General features: G+C 41.3%; 1 protein-coding gene across 1 annotated transcript; it reads left to right on the top strand.

The window, feature by feature from the left end:
- Nucleotides 1-36: 36 nt before the first annotated feature.
- METAP1 (methionyl aminopeptidase 1) lies at nucleotides 37-27,179 on the top strand. Its single transcript, XM_063156573.1, has 11 exons — nucleotides 37-179; nucleotides 10,266-10,317; nucleotides 12,358-12,470; nucleotides 13,754-13,814; nucleotides 15,005-15,096; nucleotides 15,825-15,908; nucleotides 17,375-17,513; nucleotides 20,104-20,235; nucleotides 22,625-22,768; nucleotides 24,885-24,950; nucleotides 25,118-27,179. Exons 1-11 carry the CDS (start codon nucleotides 60-62, stop codon nucleotides 25,276-25,278), a joined length of 1,164 nt encoding a protein of 387 aa, XP_063012643.1. The 5' UTR covers nucleotides 37-59; the 3' UTR covers nucleotides 25,279-27,179.
- The last annotated feature ends 801 nt before the right edge of the window (nucleotides 27,180-27,980 follow it).

Genomic DNA, 27,980 nt, shown 5'->3' with positions numbered 1-27,980 from the left:
CCCGCCCCAGCCGGCGGCAGCTCCGGGCGGCGGCTCCTCCCCCGTGGCCGCCCGGCAGCATGGCGGCGGCGGTGGAGACCCGCAGAGTGTGCGAGACCGCCGGCTGCAGCAGCGAGGCCAAGCTGCAGTGCCCCACCTGCCTCAAGCTGGGCATCCAGGGCTCCTACTTCTGCTCGCAGGTGAGCTCCCCCGCGGCCCAGCCCCTCGCTCGGCGCTCCGGGCGTGCGGCGGGCGCACGATCCAGCTCCCCGCGCCGGCTCCCGGCCGCCCGGGCCCGGCCCGGCGTGCCCGGCTCTGCCTCTCTGCCCGCCCGCCCCCCGCCAGCCTGGGCCAGCGGCGCCCGGCCGGGGACCCGGCGGGAAGTTCCCCTTCGGTTCCTCGGTTGTTGGAGCCGGGGGAGCCGGGCTGGCGGCCCCGGCGGGGAGGGAGCCCCGTTCCTCCTCGTGGCCGCGGGCGGTGCGGGACCTCGGCGGCACCGAAGCGCAGCCGGAGCGCTCGTGAGAGGGTGCACGGATGGTCTCTGCCTGAAGGGGTGGGTGGTCCGTGTGCCCCCCTTAAAAATAAAGGCTTAGTGGGACAAAGTGAGGACGTGCTCATCAAATTCCAGCGGCTGCGTTTCCCTGCCGGCGTCCGCTCTGGAGTTGCTCGGTTTGATAGACACCGGGAGACTTGTTGCTCTGAAAACAGATTTTCTTTAAGTTATGAGTTTTTGTGAAAACTATTTGCTACTCTTCCGTTTTTGTCTTATTCTCTTTTCATTCCTAACTTCTTTTTTTCCCACTATGTCCTTTGGTGTTCTGCTCTGAGGGTGCCAAACAGGAAGGTTCAGGTTAGGCCGCATGTCATAGAGCAGTCAGCTCCCACGTAGAAATGTGAAAATTGGACGTGTTCTGTGGGCCACAGTGGTAACAGAGTGTGGTCCTTCTATAGAAAGGACAGTCTGATGACTGAGTATCGTTTTTGTTTGTGGGGCTCCTTTTGGTTTTGTTTGGTTTTTTAATTAACTTTCAAATGTGCACTGAAATACATAGCCTAATCCTTTGAACTTTTTGTATGTGTAATTCTGTCAAAATCAGTAAGGACTTATGTGTTCAGTTCAGAGATTAACACTGGCTTTCCTTGTCACAATTATAACACAGTAAAGTCACTGGATTTTTGTGGATAAACATAAGAAAATAATTCAGTCACATCAGCTAGGTTAATTTATTATTTATTATTAATTTATTAATTGGGAATAATTTTTTTCCAAGTCAGGGTGTAAGCTGATAGTTATGGTTTGCATAGGACATGGGGAAAATTTCCCACGTGCTTGTGACACACCCGCTGCACAGCTTCTGGTACTTTCCCCTGAGGTCTCTGTGCCCTATGCTGGGAGTTGCTGCCAAATTAGTGACTGCAGCTCAGAATTGTTCTGACAATTCTGCATCTCTAGTTCCCACGTGGTGCTGGTGGTTAACTTCTAGGATTTGCTCTGTTTTGACATGTCTGATATAAAATTCATCATAAATGCATCATCAGTGTATACAAATATTGGTTGGTGATGACAAAACCATTTGTTAAGAGAACGAACAGGCCAGTGTGAAGAGTTCCAGTTACATCTTCACTCCCCTCCTTCCCACCTCTAACTCAGCTAATTCCATGCAGAGATTCTGGTTTTCTATATACTCAGTTTAATTATTTGGAAATATCTGCTGCTGCTTTTAGAAAAAAGGAGAATTACTGGAAATACTTTTTGGCTTGTTAAAATAGGCTGCTGGATAACTGACAACATGCTTGCAAAGCTGTCCTGCCTAGAAAGTGAACTACTGAACTGGGAATCCCAGTCATCTCATTTCTGAGTGACTTGGGGCGTGTTGTGCCTTGCTGTGCCCATCAGCAATGTGGGTAAGCACAATGAAGGTGCTTTGGAGGTTTTGGGGCAAGGTGTTACAGAGAAGGACATTAGCGACAGCCTGTTTTAAAGATGTGCAAGAAATGTCATGCGCAGAGAGAAGCGTGCCCATGTTCATCCTGTGGCAGGGACCCTCAGCCCCGCTGAGTGCCCTGTGTTGGCCCAGCATGGATGGAGCTGTCCCAGCGCTCCAGCTGTCCTTGTCACCCGCTGTGTGCCATGGAGGAGACTCGCTGCCATCCTGCCCCGGGGCCTGGCAGGCACAGTCAGGAGGGTGAGGGAGGTGCTGCTGACAACCTGGCTGCCTCTTCAAATAAGCACATGGCAGGTGAACTTCCAGCTTATTTTCTCTGAACTTCCAGCAAGTTTCAGCTGACAGCAGTGGACTGGTTAGCATCAGTGAAACTTTTCTGGAGTTCTCTCTTTGGTGGTTTTCTTTCCATTCTGATCTTACATGCACAAATAACTCTTAGGTAAGCTAGTGAGTGGTCCTAGGATGTTATTCCACCTCACAGCACAGCCTGTGTTGTAGCTGGCTTGGTGCTGCTCCCTCCCTCTGAGGATGCACACTTCTACCCATTGCCTTAGGCTGTCCCTGATTCCTTGGTGAGCCACTTCTGAGGCCTTCAGAGTTTTCTTTTAAATGGAGGAAAAGGAGTTGCATTAATTGTTTGGGGTTTTTTTGCTGGTTTAGCACTGCAGGGTCATGAAACACTTCAGGAGTGTGCTGCTGAAGAGCAGGCTTGCCCACTGTGGCCCAGTTCAGCCCAGCCATAAAGTCAGCCTGTCCTTATGGAATGCACTGGTGGTAGCCAGGTGTGTGGGCGCTTCCTCTGGGCTGAGGGTGGATTGGGAGCCACAAGCTATCTGGCATCACCTTGGCAGGTAAAAACATCTGTATGGGCATGGACACCTGGTAATTAATCTGCTTGGAAGCCTACAATGACTTTTTTTTGTAGCCAAAACTACAATCAGAGCTAAAACCAAATTTGTAGGAATTTTTTTCCCTAGTGCTAAGATTAAACAACAGAAAATTGTGAACTGCTGTAGAATGGTAACCATGTGAAGCCATGTGTTTGGATTATAAATCACTAACATATCATTTGCTAAGAAAGAATTGATATAGGACTGAAAGGTATAGGAGGTATAGTAAGTATAGGGCTGAGGATCCCAGTGTAGTGTGGAGATTGATTAAAAATTATTTTTCATGACTGCACATAGAGAATTGAAGTGAACTTTCCAAGTAGATTGTGTCAAGACAATGATTTCCCTGGTGAATTTATCATTTGTGTTTCTCCTTTCCTGGAGAAAGGGTGTTATTCTGGTCACTTTATTTTTTTTCTCTTTCTCTGCATCAGAACATATGCCTCAGCAACATGCTCTGAAAATGTTTAGGCTGGAGAAATTTGACATTCTCTGGGATTCCTTTGAGCCAACACTGTTTTCTCTCTGGCTTTTGGGCACCTTGGAAGCTGGGTACAGCTGCTAAATAATAGTTGTGCTTGTGCATCATGGATGGAAAGGGGGCCATGTTGCCTAGCAGGGAGGTTTTGAACTGGTCATGGAGACAAGGTGAAAATGGCTTTTAGCAGCAAAGAAGCTCTTGAGGTGGCCTGTTGAACCCTGGCTTGTTTTTTTCCCTTTCACTTCAAGCTGTAACAAGAGGAACTGTTCTGTTGGAGGATTCTGTCTGCTGTTAACCCTTAGTAATATTTTAGGCTAGTAAATCAAGTACTGTCACTACCAGCTGCCTTTTTTCACTGTCTGGTTTTCTTTTTATTTAGAGACTTATTGCAGTGTTGTGTGTGTTTATCATCTTATGGCGAGATACAGTAATTCATTTATCTTCTGAATGTGGAAATCACACAGATGTCCAGCATCACATCTCAGGTGTAGAGTTTCTCTTGCTAAGATGAATTTGTTATTGTGAAGTCTGCCTTACAGATACCGTCACTTGTGTGTACATTGTGTGTGGTATACATAAAGAGTTTGTGTTTAAGTAGACAATTTGCATTTCTTTTATGTCTTCTACAAGTGGCTGAAGGATAAAGAAAGGGAGAGTAGTGACTGTTCTTGAGAGCTCCGGTTACCATTTTTATATGAGCCTTCTAATTGTGAATGGATCACTTATGAGTGATTTTGTGTTACTTTTGTGAAAAACTTTATCTTTCATAATACTTATGTAAGTGTCTTGGGCAAAACAATAGGTTTACTGTGGTGTGGACTAGATGCTACTACAGGGCCATTTCTCCATCCAAATTCACAAATACCTACTTGTAGACACATTGGGGAAACATTCTCTTCCTCTGAAGTCAGTGGCCTTTGCCATTTTTGTTTCTCTGAGAGCTGGTGGCCGTGGGTTGTATCCTAGTAGTAGTCATAACTTACTCAAGAAGTGCTGCCCCTTCCTGTTTTATGTGCCCTTGTGTTGTCAGCCCCAGGTGTATGAAGTGGACTGGTTATGGAGTCAGAAGTGAGGACTGGGGTTACCTGGTGACTCTGCCATGTGTGTTTTGGGTGTTTGAAGGGGTAGCATTTCTCTGAACTGTACAGTCAGGGTCAGTGTCTCTCTTGCACTGGTGGATGCCTCCCAATATCTCGTGATACCTCTTGATATCTGAGGTGGGGTATGATTTTCTTCAGCAAAGAAATGCTGTTTTGTTCTCTCGGTGAGTTTATATACAATTTGCTGCTTTCTGGAAGGCACATTTTCACTGACACTCAGCCCTGGGCCCTTGACAGCTTTGGATGCTCAAGGTGACAGTGATTTGTGAAAAACTGTGGACCTGAAGAGAGGATTGCTGTCCCATCTGCTGCTTTGCTGTTCCCTTTCACTGTCAATGTGCTGGGGATGGGGGAGCAGGGAGCAGTAGACCTGGATGAAACTATTTTTTGTCCTCTCTCACATCAGACCATAGGACATCAGTGCAGTGTTTCATCCTTGGTTCAGTGTTCTTTGTGCCTGAAATAGGCTGGATTCAGCTGCAGCGCACAGGAGTTTCCTCAGGCATAAATGGCACTCAGCTGATACCATCTTCTAGAAAATCAGATCTCTTTCATCAGGAAGCTGACATTCTCAATTGCCTATAAATCACCATGAATACCTGTGTCTGAGGTAAGCACCTGATTGTTGGTGAGATATGAAAACTGAGCCCTCGTGACTTTCTGAAAGTAAAACTTCAGGCTTCTGTAGGGAGACCTGCTGAGCTAGTGTTCCATGTACTGACAGGGTACTCCAGTTGGAATTCCTCTGGTCCCTTGTTCCTTCACTACACTCAGAAATCAGTTGGATATTTCTGTAAATCTAAAGAGCTGCAAAATGCAGTCCCTTCCACAAAGGGTCATGAAGGACCCAGGAGTCTCAGGGTAAGATGGGGTCTTGGATGAAGGAGAAAGTCAATCAACCCTGCTGACACCAAGGCTCTGAGTGTAGGTGCTTCTCTTGGAGTTGAAAACACATATTCTGAAAACACATATCCAACTCTTCTGAAAAACTGACTATTCATGTGTCCTGCTTTGGGAATTTTGTACAGAGTTTTTCAGGCTGGAGGCTGTTTCTGTGGGCTTGTACTGCCCTAGAAGTATTTCACTGTGCTGAAAAGTATCAACTGTTTCATTTAACATCAAATGTATTAACACCTCAACATACTTGTACTTATGGGTAAAATATGAATTAATCTGTATTGTATTTAATATGTATATATAATTGATAGCCTGGTATTAAACTAAATGATGTACTTCAGGGGTTTTTTTTGTCTTCTGTTTTGCATAACTTTAAGGTATTTGGTTAAAAATGAGTTCTCATTATGCAAAATGACTTGGTCTCAGGTTAAGCCCCAGACAGTTTTACATTCTAAAGGACATTTGTAAATTCTGTTAAAAAGATTGCTCAGAGTATTTTTAGCTACAGTGTGCTGCTTGGCACTTGCAGTTTGTCCATTGCAGTTCAGGATATAATGACATGCAAAGAGACAGTCTGTCCTCACAGTCTTGATTCTTTTTTTAAATTTTCTGTAAAGTAGAAAATTTTTGAAATTCATTGCTGTGACTCTAAATGATGACCATAGAGGATGGAGGGGGTGATTCTGTGGAAGTTGGACACAAGTTGGAGTGCTGACAGGGGGATTGCCAGAGCTAACTTGAAATGAGCCTTTCCCATGCAAAGGCAGTGCAGAAACACTGTCTGTCAGCCTCTCTTGGGTTCTGTGCTGTGGTGGACTTGGCTATCATAGAGTGGCCTGGCTTGGAAGGGACCATAAAGACCATCAAGTTTCAATCTGCCATGAGCAGGGACACCTTCCACTAGACCAGGTTGTTCAGAGCTCTGTCCATCCTGGCTGTGAGCACATCCAGGAGTGGGGCATCCATGTCTCTGGGTAGCTTATTTAAATCTAGTTTGTTATCTCTGTGCTGTACAGAAGTTTGTAGTGTAGTAATATCCTAATCTTGATTGAGCATCCTTTTTTCCTCTGGAATTTGCAGTTGGCTGTACTTTTCCACCTCTTAGTCAGATTGTATGCATACATGAACTGAATCAATAAGAAGCTTTCTGTTATTATTGTAAAAATGACAATAAACATAGAAGAATTTTTCCCCTAATTACTTCAATAACTATTTTAGAGAGTTTTGTTCTTTCAATGATTGATTTAAAAAAAACAAAACAATCTCGAGGTATTTCGTAGTGATCAGTGAAAATGTGAAATGCACCTTACTATAAAACCAATACTGCCATGTCACATGATTCTCTTGATATTGGGTGAGTCCTTAAGGTAAATATCGTTTTCAGAAATAGCACATCTTCCACAAGGGGATCCAGCAGGAGTCTTTTCAAATGGTAATGCTGGTTGTGCCTTTGGTTACCTTTTGATACATTCTGATGAACACTGGGTTGAACTTGTCTCTAAACACAAAACCAGTGGGATTGGCTTAAGAATGTCCCAAAGCCAGAAATGTTGTTGAAGTATGTTGGCTGCCTTTGTCTAGAAGACACATTTATATTTTTCTTTCTGATGGAATAGTTGTACCCAGGATTGCCCTAAACAAGTCAAGGATTACCCCTCTGCTTTTTTTTTTTTTGGTCATACATTTGACCTCTCTTCTTGTAGAGTCCTCTTCAGTGTTTCCATGTCTGTCTTGATTGAGGTGTAAAAGTCACATGCAATAAAAAAGAAAAATGCTTTAGGTGCAAAGGGTGGGGATATTAATGTCAGGCATGATATTGGATTGTGTAGTGCTTGAAATGGGAAGCACTAGGAAGTCTTCCAAGGAACTTGAGGCCAAATTCATATTGTTCCTGTGTACTTTCCCACTGAAGCTAATGCTTTAAAATATAGCCATGCTGTGTCACATGTTCCTTTTTTCACTCTATCTGGAAAAAAAGATCTTTAGTTTCTTAATTTTAATATTAAAAGTCACCCTGGATATTTTTTCCCCTGGATTTTGTTTATTTAGTCATTGAAAATTTTCTATCCTGACCTGGATAGGAGCACAGAAGAATTGTTAAGAGACAGGAATGGCTATAGCCAGATTGAAGTAGATGTGTCAGGAGAAGGCTCAGTTAAAAGCATGATTTTCTCCAGAAAATACTCCAAAAAGTGGCCCAGATGGAGAGAAAGAGTAGGTTTGTTCCACAGCTTGTTGGGAAGCCTGCAGTATAGAGGGTGAGGGTGTTTGCAATGTGCGGTGGTACTTTGGGAGTGCTTTGTTGCCAGAGCTATGATTCTCCACCCTGTGAGATGACAGCTGCCATATTTTTGTGTGGAACTGCCAAGGCAGAGCTCTGCAGTCATGTGCAGTGTGGTGCTTGTGCTGTGGGTTGTTAGATATAAATAATTTGTATGTACCCGGTCAGTGCAGTGCTCGCAGGGAGCGTATGACTGATCCTACACAAAATAGATGGGCTGTGGGTGGATGTGCAGCATGTCCTGTGAGTGCCTTCCAGCAGTGTCAGACCAAGGCAGAGAGACTGATGGGTTGTGCAGTGCACTTGTAGCAGCCCCTGCTCACCAAAATGTTCTGGATGTGCTGTGCATGCCTGTTGCAGTTGATGGCTGTGCAGGTGTCTGGTTGTAGTGAACATGGTTGCACCTTTGGAGGTGTGCCCCAGGAGTTCTGGCAGAGCTACTGCTCCTCTGGAGATAGAGGGCAAGTAAAATCTCAGAAACATGTTTGGGACAACTTAGGCATGTGACAGCCTTATGCAGAATCATCTTAGGTTGTCCGCAGCTGCAGGAAATGAAAAGCCAAAATGGAGTTCCTCAAGTTATGCTTCTGTCCCTGGTGCTGTGTTTGCCTGTTTTTTTCTGGTTGGGGGCCAGCGCAGTGGAAAGGCTGTTGGTATAGGACAAAGCCAGGGCATTGGAGAACATCCCCCAAAATTTAATGGGAAAGCAGAGAATGAACTACAATCAGTAATTGCCACAGCTGATGTCTTCCTTCCTTCCTTCCTTCCTTCCTTCCTTCCTTCCTTCCTTCCTTCCTTCCTTCCTTCCTTCCTTCCTTCCTTCCTTCCTTCCTTCCTTCCTTCCTTCCTTCCTTCCTTCCTTCCTTCCTTCCTTCCTTCCTTCCTTCCTTCCTTCCTTCCTTCCTTCCTTCCTTCCTTCCTTCCTTCCTCCCTCCCTCCCTCCCTCCCTCCCTCCCTCCCTCCCTCCCTCCCTCCCTCCCTCCCCAAATACTCCTTTATATTCAAAATAGTGGGTTTTAGGTTTGCAGACTTGGTAGCTGCTCTAAGTCCTTAGCTGCTTAGTCCTTCTTTTATGCTTCAGAACAAAGACCTCGTGTTTGAAAGGGGATTAAAACTATACTGGTTCTTCCAGTGTCCTTGAAATAGCATTTTTAGCTATTTTTTTATTCTTTTTCTTTTCCCTAAAGCAGGCCTCAGTTCAAACCTGTTCCTTTCCTCCCAGCTGCCCAGCAGAGAACAGTGCAGTGCAAAGGTCTGTGTTGCAGTGGGTTATGTAAGTGTGGCAGTGAACTTGGGCTGCTGTTGGAAGTGGCGTTCTCTCCGGGCATCGGAAGCGTTGCTTTCAGAGCGCCTGGCAGTGCAGTCCCTGCTGGCGTGTGGGGCACCACAACACAAGGAGCAGCTGGTTGTGGTCATGAGGGGACAGCACACACACAGCAGGGTCTCTTTGAGCATAGGTGTGCTTGTGCACCACTGTTCTGTGTGTTTGTGGGTGCACTTTGTTACCTGCTGGTTGCAAGACTAATGAGGGAGGAGGGAGAGGGTGGCTCAACACGAGCAGACTGCTCAGAGAGCTCCAGAGCAGCCCTGAAGCAAGGGTAGGATGTTACAAGCTGGGCTCAGTTCGCAGATGTGTTGTCTTGGGCTGGTTGAGGGTTGTATACTTTAGGTTGAATCAGTTATTGGCTCTGGGTGGTAGTTTTACAGTGATGATTCAGCATTAGTATTGTTTCTCCTTAGAAAGTAAACCAGTTTGCTTCCTGCCTCTTTCTTCAGAAATTCAGTTGTAATTGTCAATAATTAGAATTAGCAGTTTCTTAATGGATGTTTTGAGTGCACATAGGCATTGATTTAGAATTTCTGCTAGTAACCCAAGTAATTTGCTAATTAGTACCTTAAAGGATCACCTTTATCCTGCCTTCTGCAGTTTTTCTGCTTAAATCTCTTTCTTTCATGTCTTTTCTTCATCTTAGTCCTTTTTTATTCTCCAGCTGCTAGTCATTTCCATCTGCCCCTTTGCTGATTATTTGTTCCTTGCATTAACTGCTCTATTTGTGCTTGGGAAGAAGAGAAAAGGCCAGACTCCTCCACAGTCACTCTTTTCTTGATTTCCATTTCAACTTTCTCAGTATTTTTTTTTCAATTTCCTATTTTCAATCAGTAGCCCTCATTTCCGCCCTTTAGTCTACTTCATTAGTTCCCCTGTGGTTGTGCTAATTGGCCTCTGTTGCTTTCCTGTGCTGGAGCAGGAGGCAGAAGGGATGCAGTTAGCAGGAGGAAGTGGATTTTTCTTGGAGTCAGGGGAGGACCTTGCTGCTCACTGCAGTGCTGTAAGGTCAGGTACAGAGAAAAACTCTGTTTCAGCCAACCTGCAACCACCATGGTGTTTACATAATGATAAATAGTCAATATGTAGGATTATGTCAGTGTATTTCACTGCCATGGGTGCTGTCTGTTTGGCTGTGCTTTTTCTGCCTATTCTGATTAATGAACTTTTGAATGTGATATTTTCTGTTGCTAAGACTAGCAGTTACCAGTAGCATTTGCTGCATATTGCTGCAAGGGTTAATAAAAACAGTCTTCCAGTTTTCTTTAAAATCCATTTGCTTCTCCATTTTGTCAGCTTGGCATGTCTGTCCATGTAAATACTGCTTAAAACATATACTTATACATTTTTGTTTGCAATTCTAGGAATGCTTTAAGGGAAGCTGGGCCACTCACAAGTTACTACACAAGAAAGCAAGTAAGTACATTACTTTTTAAAATGCATTTTCATATTTCTTTGAGTTGGTTTTGTCCTGTGCAGTGAGCTGTAGGTGGCCTTGCTTCAGCTGGGGATTGGACCAGATGACCTCCAGATGTCCCTTCCAACCTCAGCTGCTCTGTGCTTCTCACCTTGGAATGGTATTGGGTTTTTTCCCAAGATACCTGGCACTGGGTGATGCATATCTGAAATTTTGTCCAGTTCTCAACAATCTGAAGCACTGTGTAAAATTTCAGAGGCAGAGGTTCACAGAAGTGTTTGTTTCTGTTCACTTTTCTATTTGCATGAATTACTGCTTGAGCTACATTGCCAGGCATATGGACACAGAAGGAGTGGTGCTGAAATAAAGGACAAGGAGAATAATAAATCACTACTGTAGGGCAGTGTTCCTTCATAGCATTTTGATGTCTAATGCAGTCAAAGGCAGTGCAGTGGGAAAGGTTCTTGCAAAGTCTTTGTGATTAGACACTTGCTGGAACACAAGTGAGTCAGAGTGCAGCTGTTCTGTACATTTTTGGGACAAAAGGGAGGATGCTTGTGTGCATGGTGCAGCCACTGATAGAGGATGTATCATAGCTAGGATTTTGCTGAGTTCAGTTCAAAGTAGTAAGAGTATCTGTGTGCCCTAGTGACAGCTGGTAGCTCTGTCACAGAAGTACCAGGAGTCTGGTAGATTCTACCTTATCTGAGTAGTGAAAATAACCCCTAAGTTTAAAACCAGAGAGAGGGCAGACCTCAGTTCTGCCCCCTTGCCTCCTCCCTGCCACCACCCTGCCTATCTTCATTAAGCCCTGATGAAAAGGGAGGTAGGATTAAAAAGTGATATGGCAGAAACTCACATCCTCAAATAATTTACCTCCTTTCCTAAAACCCAGTAAAGCTTCTTTTTTTCATGATAAATGTTGGATGGTAAATAGAGTAGTACAGATAATTACAAATGTTTTCCTTCTTTCTGCCTTCCCAGTGTAGGGATCCAGTAGTTCACACTTGCATTCTGCATCCTGTTAATTTGGGTGATTATGGACAGCTTTGGACTTTCAAATTGTTATTTCTCAGTTTCATCTGAACTGAATGTCATCTGAGCAGATGGCTTAGATATCAGCCACAGAGGCTCTGAGGAATTGACATTAGGCTTGCAATGGCAGACCTTTTGCTACCTCTTCATCCTTCTGAGACATAAAAAGAGAAAACAAACAAGTTATCCAGTTATGAGTTAAAGATTAATGTTATTATGCTCTTCCTTAACCCTTGCCTTCTGTTTCTGAATTCTCCTTTTGGTATTGCTCAGGATCTGCTTGTTTCAATCCTTTATTTAAACACGTTCAATTTGCCCTCATAGGAATATGTTGTTTGTGAATGAAGTCAGTCATTGGACCAGATCAGACGTGAATTTCACAAGGTTTGGAGAGGTGGGAAGCTCCAGCAGTTTGGGACCATCTCCTAAGGTGTGAGCACGGTTTGTCCTGAACTGCAGAAGTGGCAGGACCTGCACTCCCTCCAGCAGCTCTGGAGGGGTAGCAGCCTCCATGTGTTGAGCCTGACAGTAGGATGGCCTCCCTTCCACCTTTGGATGGTCTCCTTCCCACCTCAGGTCATTTTGGTCACTGAGTGCTAAGGGAGATCACAAGGAAGGAATGTTCCCCTGCAGTGCAAGGGTGTTAATTGAAGGGATACTGAGTGCCTCTGTAGAAACAGGCTTTTTTCCCAGGAATGAAACAAACACTGTGTTATAAAACTGCAAATGAAGAACAACTTAATTACTGCACTTCCTTTGTGCATTCAGTCCTGACATTCCCCAGTTTGCTGTTGAATAGGGTGGGAAGAATCTGAATTTGGAATGGACAACACAAAATGATAACTACTACTTACACTTGCATATATCAGTATCTAAAATTCCAGAAAGACTCAGGTCTAGACTTAGGCACTTCTAAGTCACTTTCTAGACACCACAGTTCTCATTCTTAGTAGGACAGGTTTTGCTGCTGCAACTTTTTTTCCCCCTTTTTCTTATCTTTTCAGAAGATGAAAAAGCTAAGCGTGAAGTTTCCTCCTGGAGCCTGGAAGGTGATGTCAACACAAATCCCTGGTCTGGTTATCGTTACACTGGGAAACTCAGGCCACACTACCCACTGGTAAGCAAAAGGTGCCAGTGCTGCTGCACTGCTGTGTTCTGAGCAGCTCATGGACCACTCCTGACCTGATGACCTCCCACATTTTTGCTGAAGGAGGAGAGCTTCTCAATCTGAACCCCATGGCAAGGACATGATGGCTGTCCTTATCATGGTTCATTTTATTTTAAGGTCATACCTCTTGGATGTACACTGTGACATTTATTCTGCAAAAAAGCTACTGCTAGTTCAGCTGATATCTCCCAGCTGTTTGTTGTCCTCACCCGTTATAGAGCAGTCTGTTTCTAAAAAGTTCAGGTGAATTAATTTAAAATTTAAATAAATGGTTTTTTATTATATTATGTAAGTGGTTTAAAATAACGTGGTGAGTGAACTGGTGAACAGAGGTTACAGTAATCTCCTGCACTGGAATGGTGAAGAACAGCAGAGGTCAGTAAGATCTTTGGTTGTGAAAGCAGATTGGGTTTAGAAGATGATGACATATAACTCTGTATATATATATGTATTACACACACACAGAGGGACATACAGATGTAACTGTATTTTTAACTTGGTGCAAGTTTGTACATGGAGTAAGCTGAAGCTTTTTTTTGCAGCAATAATGACATTTTCTTTACATTTGTCTTTTCTAATTGGCCTTTGCTAGAAAAGCTGCCCCAGTGGCATTCTCTCTCTAAGTCTTCTCCATGTTACAGGCTCATTAGAGAACAGATTAGCTGAACCTGAGCCCATGTGTGTTTGTTAGTGTTGTTGGAGTAAAAGGTGTTCGGGACATTTCACTGGCTAAGTAATTGAGTTGTGTTATCTCTGAACTTTGGCTTTTTTGTCTTGTGACTGCTGTAACACTGATGCAAGTGGAATTAGAGATTTTGACAAAGATGATGATTAGAAGTAAGTATTCTCTTGCTAAAGAGAAGAGGGATGTATTTGACACTAGTGCACTTGCAGTCTGGAAAGCAGCAGAAAAAAAATGCTACAATAAGGCATAAAACATTATAAAACCAGTAAGATTCACTTGACAATAAAAATTTGATTTTTACAAAGCTGTACAGTTAGTTATTAAAAGTTGTATAATATGATAGCAATAGAGGGTAACAGCAGAATGTCTGGGATTGAAACTTGGAATTTTTGGAGTATTTACATACTTTGCAACTTTTTCTAAATGGATTTTGCCATATTTCACATGAAATATTTCATATTGTATTTAATTTTACTGTGTGATTCTGGTTTTGTAACTATAATAAGTGTTGCTGCAACCTAACCAGCTTTGCCTGTGATTTATTTAGACACCCACAAGACCTGTGCCAAGTTATATTCAGAGACCGGATTATGCTGATCACCCACTAGGTAACCTGAAACAAATCACAATTCTGAGTGTTATGTTTGCTCTCTGTTTTCCTTTCCATTGAAAAAGCCTTTAATGCATGAAGGAGATACTGGGGAAGGGAACCTCTTGTCTGTTCTCACCTTACTACTGCTCCACAGTAACTTACTCATTTTTAAAAAATCATGGTTGCAAGTATTTTGTGGAAGTCCAGAGTTTGTAATGGGTTGTGTTTCAAAGGTGTACAGGAAATGGAGAGTTAGTTAATTTGGTTTGGGGTTATTTTTTTATCTCAAACATACAAGTCCTGGTTCTGTTGCTAATTTGTTAACAAGCAGCAATCAATTGACTGTCACAGATAAATTCTACTAAACCATTCTCTGTGGCATCAGTGTATCTGTTGAAAATGTATTATTTTATAATAAAACCAAGGAAACCTTGCAGTATGCAACCCCCCAGAAGAAAACTGGGGTCTGAGTTCCAGCTGGTTTTGGACAGAGAGGGAATGCACTTTCAAAATTACTTACTTTTGGGATTGTTTTGGTATTTTCCTCTTTTTATACCAGTATTGGGGCTTTGCATTTCCCCAAAAGGCTGCTATGAAGTCTGTTAGCATTATTTTTTAATCTTAAGATATTCCATAGTTATTTTTTAAAGAGTGTAAATATTAAAACAACACAAAATACTGGATTTTATGGGGTTGCTCATCTATAAAGCTGAGATTACACAGAATTTGGTAGGAAGGATTTACATGTTTTTGTCCGCTGATTATTGCAGTAGTATAACCAGGTATATTCCCAAGCTCATGTAACCCTTTATGACTGTGCTAGAATGTAATTTTCACTAATTATTTTCTAAGAGCAGCTGAAAAATGCTTTTCTGTGACTAAAACAACTTCCTTGTCAACCTGGTATTTAAGATTGTGTTTTGACTAACTGGACATGATGGTTTTATGCAGTAAGTGAATGGGTTTCCTGAGCACATGGGGCATTATGGTGTTGTGGAAGGCTTATGAATTCCAATTAATCTGAATAATATCATCATACTGTGGCTTGGTGGGTTTCTTTCTTTAGGCTGTGGTGAGAAAGTCTGTACTTCTATTGCCCTTGGTAAGCTAAGGAAGTTCCTGGATTGGATATGTGTAGCAATCATCACTCTATATAGCGTGGAGTTTTTCCTGTCTTTTTTAGTCTTCTCCCTTTTTTCTTTTCAGGAATGTCTGAATCAGAACAAGCTTTAAAAGGAACCTCTCAAATAAAAATACTGTCATCTGAGGATATAGAAGGGATGCGAGTAGTGTGTAGGGTAAGGGGGTTTTGATTTTTCTGGCAAGGTGCCTTTACAGTCTTTAAAAATCTGTAATAATTTTACCCCTTTTTCACAGCACATTTGAGAGTACAAATGTTCAAACCACTTTAGAGTGCTGAAAAATAGTTTGGGAAGCTTGATATCTTCTGGCTTTTTTCCTTCTTGTGACCCCAGTTCCCAGTAAAGTATTTTGCAAGCAGAAGGATGACTTTTATCTGTTTTGTGCATTTGTTATTACTAGTAAGGCAATCTGTGCCTGACACATTGTGTTTGTTAAGAATATGTTTTATAGTGCATAAATGAGAACTTTTTCCTCTCTTGGAGTTGGTACTAAGTAAAAACTAAAGAGCAGAACAAAGCCCCATCCTTAAAAATTTTTGAAAAAGAGCTGTTCACTTGTAATCACTTCCTTGTGCATAAAGTCAAACTTTGAAATGCATTAGGTAGTTTGATTTAAGATTATGGCATTCAAGGAAAATGTGGTCCAAACCTTAACTGGGATATTGTCAGCTCTCACAGAGGTGGCTGAGTACATGACCTGGAGGTATCTCAAAGTCTTTCTAGAACCCAACTTCACACAGCTTTCCTGGTTATTTCAGTGTAGCTGTCAAAAATGGGTTACAAATCTTGTAGAGAGTAGTCCTGGCCTGTTTAAAATTAACTTAAGTTGAGCCAATAGATCAATTTAAAATCTATTTTAAATTTTTTATTTGTTTCATTTGCAGCTTGCTAGAGAAGTATTGGATGTTGCTGCCATGATGGTGAAACCAGGAGTAACTACTGAAGAAATTGATCATGCTGTCCATTTAGTAAGATAAGTTTATTATTCTTCTGGTGTTTATAAGTGTTTTCTTCTATCACTTTATTTTAAATGATTATTGTGTGGTTTTCTTTGTTGCATGAATTCCATTTCTTTATTTCAAACTGTTTCCCACTTTGAAGCTGGTGGGTAGTGCAGATGGCAGAAATGAGCTACAGTGCAATGGTAGGTTCAAAGTGATTTAGGAACTCCTGGGCCTCTCTCTGTATTAGTTGCTTCCATATTTCTGGCTTCAGATTTCTTCTAAGTTTCTTCACTTGCTTTCTCAGTTAACATCATGTTTTCTTTCTTCTAAACCCTTTTTGCTCCACAGATACCATTATATAAAGAACAACATTTGTAGGCCATGGACTTCTTGTACTCTGTGGTTGGCTAAGACATACAGAGGAGAAAGTTAAATTATTTATGATTGGGAATCAGAACTGAGGTGCCTCAGAGAGAACTGAAACAAGATGTTTGATGCAGTCTGACAAAATAAAGCCACAGTCCAGTGAAGTGTTTAAAAAACATGTTCAAGAATGCTTCCTGCCTTAACTTTCTATAGATATTTGAACTTTGCTTTGCTGTCTTCTCTGTGAATCATTTAATCTGTGCATTGTGAGAAAGGAAACAGTTTTGGTATAGTTAAGTTTGTTAGAGAGCTTCCTTTTTGTCTGCATCTGCAGGTGTTGAGCTAAGATGGCTTTCATTAGGCTGGAGACTTCTGTTGAACTGCATTAAACAGTTCAAAACTGTTAAACACAAACTAATGCATTAAACATCAAACTGCTTGCTTAGGCACAATGTCTAATATGAACAACTAGTAGTTAACATGGAGTTACCCCTCCTCAACAGTTTATGGAAACTTTGGCAGGTTGTTGATAGTGACTGATATCCCTAATTGGTATTTTTCAGTTTTAAAAACAGTATTTTTTTAAAAAATAAAGGTAACACAACTTTTTTTTCTCAGTACTTTGCTCACAAAGTATGTGTATATATGTATGTGTAAATATATATGAAATGTGTCAGTTTTGCAAAAATACAGTAAGGTTATTACAGTGAAAGGGAAACAGCTTAAGGTTTTAAAGCTGGGGGGGAAATAGTGCTAAATATTATTTTGTTTAGCTTGTGTGTCTTGCAGAAATCTCAGACTCAGCGCTTAAAAGCAGTAATTGAAAATGACTTTTTAAGACTGAGTCAGTATTGCCATGCATTGTTTCAAACCTGAATATCTCAGCATTTGCAGTCAAAGATGAAAATGAGTAGAAACAAAATGAAAGTAGCTTTAATTTCTTCCTGGTAAGAGATGCAAGGTATAACAAAAACATTGCCCGGAAATGCTTGAAGAATCTTATTTTCTGGAGTCACTGCTTTTCAGCCTGTCATTCTTACTGTAAAGCTGTTGCACATATGTTTTTTACAGTGTTTTTTCTTTGTACAAAACCTACTAGTGTAAATTGTATTTTCTCTATTTAGGCTTGTATTGCAAGGAATTGTTATCCTTCCCCTTTGAATTATTATAATTTCCCCAAGTCGTGTTGTACGTCAGTGAATGAAGTGATCTGTCATGGAATTCCTGACAGGAGGCCATTGCAGGAGGGAGATATTGTTAATGGTAAGTGCTGTGAAAATGAACCTTCAGCATTTTTATCGTGTGTGCACTTAAACCATGCAATAAGGTGATGTTTCAGAAGCAGGCAACATCATTAGAATAGCTTCTTAAGAGAGGCTTTTGTTCTCATTTGCCAGTTAGGTTGTTCTCATTTACCTCTACTCTTTACATACTTTAATTAATGAATTTATTAAATAAAATAATTTCAGAACTTCAGGCCACTTTAAGAGCTTTAGTTCTTCTACCCTGATCTGTGCATTAGTATAGTGCCTGAGTATTCCACTTGTAGGCTAGATTCCACTTGTTCCAGGCTGTGTATATATAGTGAATAGAATGTATATTGAATTATTCAACTGGATTAGTTCCGTGTGACTTCTTGATTAGATGGCTCTAGATTGTTGCAATTTGGCTATGCTCATTGATGATTATGATGACTGTAAAGGGTCCTAATGTGCAGGCATTGTATAGGTGCATGTTATCTTTTTTTGAGCATGTCACAGCCTAACAATACCAGCTGATTTTTGTTCTTGGTACTCAAGGTACTTAGGCCTTCTTGGGTGGTGAGAAATACTTTTATAAATTATTTGTCTTGTTTTAACCTTCATTTCTTCTTGGTTTGGCAGTAAAAATTAATGACACTTTTTTTGTACAAACATTTTCACTTTTGTTTATTGCATTGGTTTGCTTTTCTCTTACCTGTAAATAAATACACAGAGTATGCTAAGGTTTGATCTACCTCTAGAAGCAGGTTGTAATTTTTTTAGATTATCAGATATTTAATACGTGTTGGCTTGTAATAATAGCTATTAAGTCTACATCTCAGTGCTGTGGGTACCAGCCTTTTCAGAACAAGTCTCATGATTGCTGCCCCTGTCTAGGTAAGGTGCGGTATGTTGAAAGCTCTAAGCTTGTAGGGTACATGTAACAATGTATGCCAAAGTTCCTTTGTCTTACTTCTATTTCAAAGATGATGCCTTTGCACAGCTCTTTATTATTGCCAGCTATTCTGGCATTGCTGCAGTCCAGCCTAAGAAGCCCAGCTCATAGAATCATGGTTTGGGTTGGAAGGGACCTTAAAGATCATTTGGCTTCAACCCTTGTGCTGTTGGCAGGGACACTTCGAGTATAAACCAGGTTGCTCAAAGCCCCATCCAGCCTGGCCTTCAACATTTCCAGGGATGGGGCATCCACAATTTCTCTGGGCAGCCTGTTCCACTGCCTCACTACTCTCACTGTAAGGAATTTTCCTTTAGTATCTGATCTAAACCTACTCTCAGTTTGAATTCATTCCTCCTTGTCCTCTCTGTACATGGTCCTGCAAAAGTTACTCTCCATCTTTCTCCTTGGCTTCCTTCAAGTGCTGGGAAGCCACAATTAAGTCACCGCAAAGCCTTTTCCAGGCTGAACAATCTGAATTCTCTCAGGTTTTTCTAATTGAAGAGGTACTCCAACCTTGTAATGAATATGGTTGGCTTCATCTACACAGTGTCTTACCTCTGCTATTTGCATGCCAAGGCTGTACCTCAGCCCTACAGAGCACCTTCTGTAAGAGGCTCTAGTCATACCTCTGTCTACATTCCTGCACTTGATTGAGCTTGGAGCCTTTGCTTTGTTATCATGAGGAAGAACTGGGCTTCTTTGCTGTAAAGTAGAGGCTCAAAAGCCTCTTGAAAAGGAGGACCAGAACAGTTTACAAGGAGGGATAAAAAAGGTACCTTGGAGGGAATGTACCCAATGAACAACTGAAAGGAAGCATCCATCTTTTTCTTTATTTAAAACTTTTTAGCCCGGAAGCCATGCCAAAGTCCAAAACAAGTTTTTTGAACCACAGGAACATGTCATCCAGAAGGTGATGTCTAGTTGTTGCAAGTGATGTCTAGTTGTTGAGACCAAAGTGTGTTTTCCCACATCTTCCTATAAAGATGGTATTGATCTCTCTCAGCAGCTCATGTATGATTTTCCTAAAGTATTACTGAACACTGCAGCTCCCTTCATGACTGTTTACCTGGGAGAGGATTTGGGTGTGGGTTTCTTCATGAATACCAGAGCATTGGCCCTTCTAGTGGGTTTGGTGATCTAGCAGCTATTAGACCTACCAGCTGACCAACAAAGACTTAGAAACAGAAGTTCCCATTCTGCCATAGCAAGACAACTTGATATGCAAAACAAGGACTGCATACCTTTTAAAATTTAATTTCCCCCTATAAGTGCTGGAATTAATTCTGAGAAAGTACAATAGCCAGGTAAATCCCCATAGATCAAGGAGCTTCTCTTTCCCGTTTTTATATTTAAAAAACCAATGCTAGCTTGCTGTGTTTGTGTTGCATTGTTGGAGGATTTTTTTCCTCCTCTTCCCCCTTTTATTTCATTAAATCAAACTGTTCACCAGTGCAACACTAACTTACAAATTATTATATAGACTCTACAGGATAAGCATGAAGGACCTGCTTCTGCTGGAAGAGTTTTCTTAGGGAGTTCTTGTGAAGTAACACTTCACAGTTGGAGTGCCCCATTTGTTCAGGTTTGTTGTTTGAGCAGTGGGAGGCAGGGGTGAGGAGCAGGCGCTAACTTCCCGTCTGTGCTGTGTCGGCAGTGGATATCACCGTCTATCGCAACGGCTACCACGGGGATCTCAACGAGACCTTCTATGTCGGAGAGGTGGACGAGGGTGCCAGGAGGCTTGTCCAGACCACCTACGAGTGCCTCATGCAAGCCATCGATGCAGGTGAGCCCTGCCTGAAGCAGGAAGCTTTTGGTTCTCAGAAATGCTTGCTCGTGTTGCCTCTGCTCAGGGCGACTCCTGGTGAGCACACAGAAGCACTGGTGTGTGGTCACCAGCTGATGATGGGTGCTGTGTAATGCAGTCATGCTTCTGTGAGTGCTGGCTGCAACTTCTTTTGAAATGTGGGCTGATGAGGAAAATGTATTTGATGCTGAGCTGATCTGCTGATGATACTGACATGGAAACAGCCCTTTTTTGACCATTGATGAGTAAGAATCCTTAACCTGAGTAATTTAGAGAATGCAACAAGCAAATTATGTTTTGGAAAACCCTACTTTTATAATTTGTATGGTGTTGCACAGTGAACTGATAAGGTAAAACATTGTGTGAGCACCTAAACATATCTCCTTAGCCCTGCCAAACCTGATGGTTACTTCATAAAGCTAGTTATGAGCTCTTGATTTTGTGTGGCAGTGTGCCAGAGAAGACAGATCCTTATCTTCCAGTACCTACAGAGCTTTAATTATCTTGCTTAGATAACAGTCAGGGCAGCTGCATCAAGATATACAATGAGATAAACATGCAGCTACCTTTCTGACTTCAGAAAACAAAAGAAGAATTTCTCAAGTCCCTGGAGGTACTTGTACCATTTGTATCTTTTGTACCCTGCAGCTTCTTAAAATCCCCATTATAATTTAATCACTTCTTGGCCTCTAAAGTTTGAAGTTTAAGGTAGTATATATATTAAGGCTTTAAACTTGCATTTAATGAAAAGTAAATGTAAATAAAAGACATTAAAATGAGCACAATTTGGGTTAATAATTTGGAGATAGCTAGTCCAGCTGAAAAGACAAAAATCCATGGGATTGATGTCTTGTGTATCCGTTGTGTGATCAAGAAATTACTGCCACGTTGAGCTGTGAAGAACAGATTACCTGTTTTTGTGGGATTACTGTTCTGAAATGACCACTTTGTTTTTAGAGCTAAACCAGAACAGTGTACATGTATTTTTGATCCTGTACTTTTTTATAGCAATTGTTACATGTGTTGTCTCTTAACCTTTGTATCTTGGCTTTGATGTAGAAACTATGACAGAAATTCCCCTGTGTTCATTACAATGAGATTAAAATTCTCGCTGTAAGTATTTTTTACCAATTTTTTAGATGCTGTAATGTGTTTTAAAGGGTTTTAGACATTGCATTTGAGTAGGATTTGTGGCAGAAAGTGTCTCACCTGTTAAAAGGGGGTCACCTCTCCCCTCTTTAAATCATCTCAACATCTTGGTGTTGGACCAGCAGAGCTCTAGCTGTATGAGAGAGAAGCAGAGGGCTCCTTGCTCCATTGAAATGAGTTGCACGTGCTGTCAACCCCATACTTCACAGCTATTTAGCACAAACACCACAGATTAATCTCTTCCCCACCATGTCCTTTTTGAATTTTTGGAGAAGTGTGTATATTCCAGTAATACAAGTTTCTTGTTATTTTCTGTAAATTCAGCTTAAGGGTTTCAGTTGTAGTCGCTTGCATTAGCAGAGAATTGTACTAAATAGTTGCTTCACATAAAGGTTAAGTTTTATGTGAACTCTGCTTAGGATGGCTCCACACAACCACACATGTGGCTCCTGAAGAAGCAGCATATATTTAGGGAGTTGGGAATAGTCTTGGGAAAGCTTGATATTTTGTTTGAAGGCGCTCAAGGTTGTTTTTGGGATGAATCTTCATTAGCTGAATGATGTAACATTGTTTCTTTTGTGGTGTTATTACTCCCTTGTCCAAGTGCTCTAAGTGAATTTCTCCCATCATTTTCATGTTTCAAATTCTCTAACTTGTAAGGCTTCCTAAAGGGATTGTCAAAAAAGTTAAACCTGAATATGAACATTTTTATTTGCTGTAGCATTGTCATCGAGAATCTTGTCTAAGAGTAGAGATACCCATTTTCCCTGTATTTATTTTTCTAAATATCAGTCCTTTGTGTGCATTTTCCACATAGTAGAGGGATAAGTGTGTATTAAAATATGGCTCCTACATTCATTGCAAAAAGCACTGTAGCTCAGGGTGTGAGAGCTCACCAAGTACTTTGAAAGTCCTTTAATTTCAAACTTTGATATCCTTTTAATGTGAGCAGTTGCATCCATGAAAGGAAGAAAGTAGTATCCTTGTGAAAAAGGCGTTTTCTTCTGTCTCCCTTGTTTTTTTTAATATGAGACAGTTTCTTCCCTCTCTCAAGTTATTGCACTCACATACACACTCAGTGGATTAAGTGATCATAGGAAGTTGCACACTGGAACAGATGGACACACAAGCCATGAGTGCTACAGAGATGGTGTTTGGTGGTTAGTTGTGTTGAAGGAAAGCTCTCTCAATTCCCCTCTGTGTCTCTTTAATTTTGCAGTGAAGCCTGGTGTTCGGTACAGAGAGCTGGGGAACATAATTCAGAAACACGCTCAAGCAAATGGATTTTCAGTGGTTCGGAGCTACTGCGGGCATGGAATCCATAAACTTTTCCATACGGCTCCTAACGTGCCCCATTATGCCAGTGAGTATTTATTCCCTTTGAGCTGTCCTGTAGGCAAGTGATTTGCAGTGAATGCACCCAATTTACTTGAGCCATCAGGTTGGCATTTTGGCACTTGAGAAATAATTTTTGTTTTTTAACTCTGAAACATAGCATGCTTTATGAACCTGTGCCTGCATTATCTGCCTGCACTAATGGTTAGTCTTAGCTCTCATCAGTACTGGGTAGGTGCGCAAAGTTTTTGCCTGAATTCCCAGCTGAATTCCCTTAGACATTCTTGTCTGACATGAACTGCCAAATATTTCTCTCTTTAGAAGTTCTATGCCAAACCTCACTGCCATTTAGAGATGCAAATAACAAGCTCTTCGAATAGTATAGATGGGTGTTGTTCCTGAATATGGGTTCTGTTACTTTCATTTCATTTGAGTGTTGTCATTTGGTATTTCTGGAAACTTTATCCTAGTGTATGGCAGAGGAGGAATGAGCATTCCCCCAGTAGTGGTAGTTTTTGGAAATGTCCATGGCACCATAAAAATTTTTCAAGCAAGACTAAGAAACAACATCCACAGAAGCAAAGGACATAAGGTTAAGTGCCAGTGGACAACTAAGGGCAGAGTAAAAATCATGAGGCAGTGATCAGCAGTTCACACTCACTTCAGCTGTAAAGCTGCCCTGATCATAGGACACTTACTTCCTCAGACCTGACAGGTGCCTCCATCTTCCCATCTCCTAATGAGCTTTAACATGTGTTATGGTTATAGAATATAGTCTAGCAGTTCCTGACTTTCATGTCATCATTTCCCCAAAGTACTTTTCTGACAACAGAGAAGATCTGTTAATTGCAGGGTAAAGGGCTGTCAATTCCTGGTATGTACTTTTTGTTGTGTAAAATGAAGAAAATATGGATTCTTTGGAGGTGGAGAGCTTTTTATACCAATTAAAATCCAATCTAATGCAAAGGAAATTTCTATCTTTCCTGGCTATTTGGAACTTTGAAATTTTTTTTTTTTTTCATTGGGCAAATATGTCTGTTTCTAGAAAGAAAGATTCTGGTATTTTTAAATACAGAGTCACAGCAAAAGTGGAAATATCTGAGGGACTTTAAGCCTCTTGGAGAAAAAAGAATGCTGCTGCTTATTTCTAGCCTACTATGAAAGGAGTTTGAAGAGCAAAAAGATAACTTTCGAAGAAAAATGTTCTGTTGCTGTTGTGGCAGCTTGATGTCTGAGATTTTTAAAGCCTCTAGGTGATTTAGTCAGTGTAATAAATTAACACAATTAAGGTTAGATAGGGGGATCTAAAATGAATGCAAATTGTCTACAGCAGCAAAGTAGCTTGGAGCGAATGGTTCCTGTGCAGTTCTGGAGTTTGTTCCAGCTCTCAGGCTCAGTTACATCTGAGCTGTGCTGTCCTTCAGGTGAAACAGGACAGAGGAAATGGACTGGTCTTTCTCCAGTCAAACTGCACTCTTGGAATCATGCTGTCCATCAGTTCATGTGCTTCCACATAAGCATTTTCAGTGCATTTAACATCAAAATGTTCCTGTGCTATTGTCCTGGATGCTTCAAAATGCTCTGCTATTTTATGTTAGCTAATGAACACAGCATTATCCCTCTGACACTGCTGTGACCCCATTATCCAGGTGATGAGGAGGCAGTGTGTCTTTCATTAATGGAATCATGGGATTACTTAACCACTGTCACATTTTGACAATTTATTGGAGCTAATGGCTCAGTGCGAACAAGTAAGGAGATTCCAAGCCTTCTCTAAATATCTTGAGTGCTTCTTACTTCTGTTTTTTAATTATGATTTTCCATTATAGAAATGTGCAGAAATTCCTGTATTATATTTTTTCAGTGTTTTATAGAGCTAGAGTTTAAATTCCACTTGGAATTGGAGAGAAAGACAGCAATTAATTTTAAGTATCTTGAGTAAGTATTACAGTGTTGGTGGATGGGGAGAAGGAAAGAGCTAAAGGAAATTTTTATGTATATGTAAAAATGGAGAAGTGAACAGGTCATCTCAGAAGGGTTTTTCAGACTTTACTGTGTTTCTGTTGTATTCTGTCAGGACAAGGATTTGTTCATTTACTAGCATGGTATTCTTCCTTCTAACTTGAGTGTTTATTTTATTGCAGAAAACAAGGCAGTTGGAGTGATGAAGCCAGGCCATGTATTTACAATTGAACCAATGATCTGTGAAGGTGAGCAGTTTAGCAGTAGAGTAAAATGGTTACTCTCGTTTGCTCCTAAGTAGTGATTGAACAGGGTGCTGGTTCTATCCTGTAGAGCTGGTAGATTTTTCATTGCTCCTTGGGGGAGTGATGGCTGTTATTTAAAAGCTGGCAGGAAGTGATGCTCTCTGTTTCAGGTGGCTGGCAGGACGAGACCTGGCCCGACGGTTGGACCGCGGTGACGAGGGACGGGAAGCGCTCGGCACAGTTTGAGCACACGCTGCTGGTCACAGACACGGGCTGCGAGATCCTGACCCGCCGCCTGGACAGCACTCGCCCCCACTTCATGACCCAGTGATAGCCCACACTGAGCAGGTGCATCAGAACCAGAAATATATATCTATTTTTTGCCCCTGTACTATGCATTTTTTAAAGAGTACAGACTAGAAAGATGTCACCATTTACTTTGTTCTCGGTGATTGTAGATAAGAGGAATATCTCGAAGAACCTGACCCAATGTCTGCAAAAGCAGAGAAGAATTTAAAGAATTTCCTGCTTTCCTCCTACCTACAACACTCACGCTGTACTTTCCTTTTTTCTTCAATTATCTCTTTAGCACCTTTCTTCCAATTAGACCCACAACTGCTTCTGTTGCTGCCATGATATTAGCTAGAAAAGCGTGGGTAAGCTTTCCCACTGGGACTTGATATTTTGGGATCCAGGTTTTTTTCACCATTTCAGTGTGCCCTGTCACTCTTGGTTTGTGAGAGGCACCTGAGATTTTAAGCATTTCTTATTCCAAAGACTTGCTCTTACTTCTGCAGATACTATTTTGGGCCTTGTTTGTTTATCACTTGAGAAGGGGGCAGAAGGGAGAAAGACAAGCACGTACAAGAATGGGCTACCTTTAATTCTGCCCCCATCTCTCTGCTGGTGGTGATTGCCACTGTGGGTGGCACACTGTGTTAATGGCAGGACTTGCTTCTCTTGCTGGAGATTTGATAGGATGGGAAGTTAACAAAGTCTGTCTTATATGCAGCTGCCTGGAATAAGCTGCTTTTTGGCAAAGCAGTACTTGTAGGCAGCCTCCTGCACCAAAAGTTTGGTGAAGCTGATGTATCAGACTTGCCTAGGTAAAGGAATGCAACAAGAACCAAAAAGATCCCATGATTCATGGGATCCTTACGTCTGTTAACTGTGGGACATCTTTAAAAAGTACATCCACAGTAGCTGTGGGGGATTGGATTTGCAAGACTTACAGTGAAGTATCTCAAAACAAGTCTGAGTGTGTGAAAATGAAACACGTTCAACACTGTATTCATTTTCTTTTGGTAATTTTTAAACGGGTCATTTTCTTCCCCCTTGGTTGAGTGAGTTTGAGGCTTTTGGGAAGTCTTAGGGGGGCAGCTATGAAAGCTGATCTTTTTTTCCTCAGACAGGTATAGAGTGGGCAACATTGGTATAAATACCCCTTTATATTTTGTTAGTGGGTCATGGTGAGCTGAAAATGGTTGTGTTAAGGAGTGTGGATTGATTAAGCCTCTCTTTTCTCTACCCTTTCTTTTTCCATGCCCATTTCCCTTCCATCATCTTTAGTGTCTCTGCTGAGGGAATAAATTTTTTCTTCTGAATTGTAATGAAAAATTTTTCAGACCCCATTGTAGACTTCATCTTACACCACTGTAACACAAGAAACTTAAGCCAACACAGACATTAAAAATCATACAATCATGGGCATAAAATACACCTCTTAGAAAATGTCTGGTGAATTTGTTGTCACACATGCAAGAACATGAAGTGCTGCATACCCTTGGCTCCCTTTGGCACTGCAGAATTTAGGTGGGGGAAAGGGGTTAGTGCTTCACAGAAGTGGACTCGTCTACTTCCAAATTTGCCAGAAAACATCTTCTCTGCCCTGAGTGCCTCAGACCTCTGTTGCTGTATCACTGCAATGTTTTCATTACTTTATTCTTGTTTTAATTATGCAGTAAAGCGACCTGAAACGATGCACAGAGAGTGCGTGTGCATGCGTGTGTGTGTAGAGATTTTTAACAAAACAGACTGTAGTACCTGAGTGGGATTACCTGTGCTGAATGAGCTGTGTTGAGGAGATGCCTGTCCTGGAGCTTTGCCCACCATATCCTTCACTTGAATGGTTACAATGGTCTTGCCTTTTCTATGTGTGTGTGTATGATGCAGGGGGTGGGGGGCTTCATTTTTGGTCAATAAAATAAAAGTTGCAGCTGCTTTTAACAGAAATAAGTTTTTTTTTTTTTGGTCTTGTAATCCAAACCCAGACATAGAATTTTCAATTACATCCAGGTTTGCTTGCAGTGTAAGCCCCACTGGTAGATGCATGTACCCACCAGAACTCATCCTTAAACCCACACATGTGCCACTTGGATACCTCTTTGTTGTTGCACTGATAAACCAAATTTAGCACATTTTTAATGCAAGTAGTCTATGACACTATGCATTTCTGCCTATAAATTGAAATCACAGCAGGGTAACTGCTTGTAGTGAGTTCATACTAGTGTAGTATTTTTAAATGAGTGGGAAGCTTAGTTAGCATATACATCTTGCAACATAAGAGGGCACATCAGCCTTGAGAACAAAATTTATTAAATAAAAATATTAAGATAAACTATTTTTTCACCTATCTAGCTGTGTCTTTGCTTGAACACGACATACTAGATTTGTGCTGACTGGATTGTGGAAATCAACTATTTTTATTCTTACAGAAGTTGCTATCCACTTAAATAAAAGATCCTAACTTAAATCTCCTTTTAATGGCATTTTTAGCAATTGTATACACTTTTACCAAAAACACAATCCTGCAACTAGTTCTGAATCAATCTCTTAATGTATTTTTCCTTTACAGGAGTAAAGGGGAAAAACCATTAAAATTACTTATTTTTCTGTAAGTTAGTGTGAAAATTCTTCATGCTGTTTCTGCAACTTGACTTGAATATTTAAGGAGAGAAGGTTTGGTAGATGGTGTTGAGTAAGAGTAGCAGCAGGAGCGGCCAGCCTGCATGTTTCACATGACAGCCGGAGAGT

This window comes from Melospiza melodia, chromosome 5 (assembly GCF_035770615.1).
Source record: "Melospiza melodia melodia isolate bMelMel2 chromosome 5, bMelMel2.pri, whole genome shotgun sequence".
Taxonomy (NCBI): domain Eukaryota; kingdom Metazoa; phylum Chordata; class Aves; order Passeriformes; family Passerellidae; genus Melospiza; species Melospiza melodia.
Note: the sequence above shows the minus strand (reverse complement) of the source record. Positions and strands in the feature narration are given on the sequence as shown.

Bases quoted from the DNA above. Each gene is read 5' to 3' on its own strand.
- METAP1 (XM_063156573.1), top strand. From the start codon at position 60: ATGGCGGCGGCGGTGGAGACCCGCAGAGTGTGCGAGACCGCCGGCTGC. The intron at 180-10,265 runs GTGAGCTCCCCC...TTGCAATTCTAG, and splicing joins GCTCCTACTTCTGCTCGCAG to GAATGCTTTAAGGGAAGCTG. The intron at 17,514-20,103 runs GTAAGTGCTGTG...CTGTGTCGGCAG, and splicing joins GGAGGGAGATATTGTTAATG to TGGATATCACCGTCTATCGC.